The sequence below is a fragment of the Triticum aestivum genome, chromosome 3B (genome assembly GCF_018294505.1).
Source record: "Triticum aestivum cultivar Chinese Spring chromosome 3B, IWGSC CS RefSeq v2.1, whole genome shotgun sequence".
Lineage (NCBI taxonomy): Eukaryota > Viridiplantae > Streptophyta > Magnoliopsida > Poales > Poaceae > Triticum > Triticum aestivum.
This window is the reverse complement of record NC_057801.1, coordinates 545,039,958-545,041,732: the sequence shown is the minus strand read 5'-3', so window position 1 is coordinate 545,041,732 and position 1,775 is coordinate 545,039,958. Positions and strand designations below refer to the sequence as shown.

The 1,775-nt window shown below is 62.5% G+C and overlaps 1 protein-coding gene across 1 annotated transcript; it reads right to left on the bottom strand.

Moving 5' to 3' along the window:
- Positions 1-1,121, bottom strand: LOC123065679 (RING-H2 finger protein ATL74). Its single transcript, XM_044488915.1, has one exon. The coding sequence runs from the start codon at positions 972-974 to the stop codon at positions 243-245; it is 732 nt and encodes a 243-aa protein (XP_044344850.1). The 5' UTR covers positions 975-1,121; the 3' UTR covers positions 1-242.
- Between the last annotated feature and the right edge of the window lie 654 nt (positions 1,122-1,775).

Genomic DNA, 1,775 nt, shown 5'->3' with positions numbered 1-1,775 from the left:
TGGCCAGAGAAAACAGAGCTCCATTTATATATCCATGATCCCTTGTTTGCACAAATACGAGAGATATGGGGTGAGCTCCAAGCACATCCACAAGCGGCCAGTGCCTAATTAAAACATAGGACACTTCAGGGGTGTATATTTCCGTATTTCACACCTCTGAATCGGCCACCCAAATGCAAGATTTGCAATCGAGCAGCGAATGGCGAGAACCCAAAATAAAAAAAAAGAAAAAAGAAAATACACTAATTGGTATCTACAGAGTGTTGCTGCCGGGGCTGCTGGCTTTCCAGGTCCTCGACATGCATTTCCATCGGGTGCGCGTGGTCACCCTGCGGCGGCCTCCGCGCCAGCGGCCTCTCCCTGTTCAGCATCCGCATCAGCGACGCGCCGAGCCCGCACGGCGGCACCGAGCTCCCGCTTGCAGCACACTCCTTCTCCAGGCCCTGCTTCTCCTGCACCCACGCTGGCGCGGCCGGCGACGGCGGCGGCTCCACCAGGGCGCGGCAGACCGGGCACGACGAGCTGGACGCGAGCCACGTGTCGACACAGGGGACGTGGAACACGTGCGCGCAGGCCGGCAGCACGCGCACCGCCTCGCCCTCCTGCATGGCGCCGAGGCAGATGGTGCACTCGCTTGCACCGCTGCCCGGCTCGCCCGTCTCCTGGTACGCCGCGGTCGGCAGCGCCGCGATGGCCGACGGGTCCAGCCCGACCTTGGCCGGCTTGGGGGCCGCCGAGCCGGCCTCCAGCGCGGCCGCGGCCGCCTCCGCTTGCCTGCGGTTCCTGCGGCGGACGCGGCAGATGTAGAGGTGCAGGAGCAGGGAGAGGCCAAGCACGGAGACGAACGCGGCGACGGCCATGGCGATGAGCCGCACGTTGTGTGTCGGCCCCGGTTGCGGGCTCCTGCTGCCGCCGCCGAACCAGGCGGAACCCGGGTCGCTCGCCTTCCCGGACATGGACACCGGCATCGACATGTTGGCTCCGGCGTGCGCTCGTTGTCGTTGGTTGGTGGGTGGGGTGGCGCCTGCTAGCTCCAGTAGTGGCTAGAGTGTTAGTACTGTCCCTTGCGATGGAGCTGGTGAAGAATGATGGCGCAGTTGGTGGGGTTTTATAGGTTTCAGTCGTGGGCGGAGCGTGCGTGCGTGCCTTAGCGGTGCACCCAAGCGAGCTCGCGAGCTCGCTCTAGTGCGCGGGGCCAATTCGGATGTCCGTCATGTCACTGTGGGGCAAAGGCGGGGCACGGTTGCGGAAAGCGGTGCAGGTATTTGAAACTCCGACGTGGCCATTCGCGCTCAGCGATGGCGACGCGAATCGGGGCCGATACACCACGATCTTGTAGGTTCCTTTATTTTTAACTCTCGAGATCTCTCTGTCCCCAGCCGGGTGTTGCCGCGGCTTCGCGGAGGAGGCGTACGTGCGAGGCCGTGGTTTTGGGGCCGTTAACGGCGTGATTAGTATAGTCCGGAGGTGGGGCGCGGATCGACGGTGGCCGCACAGGTTACGGACCTGTGTGTGTCAATGGAGGATGGACAGAGATGTGGAGGAGGATCCCTCGGTTGATCGGCGATGGGTCGTGACGCTCGGCGACTGACTGCGTCTGCGTGGTCGGCTGCCTCGGTGAGGCGTGAGTGCGTTCAGTTTGGTTTGGTTGGTGGTCAGTCCCATGTCGAGCAAGACACTGGCCACAGCAATGGCAGCGAAAGATCTTGTTTCTGCGGCTGGCGCCAGTTTGACAAACAGTTGGCACTAAGGCGTCCTCCGATTTTCTTTTGGTG

What these genes read in the sequence shown, in the direction of transcription:
- LOC123065679 (XM_044488915.1), bottom strand. Translation starts at nt 974, where the DNA reads ATGTCGATGCCGGTGTCCATGTCCGGGAAGGCGAGCGACCCGGGTTCC.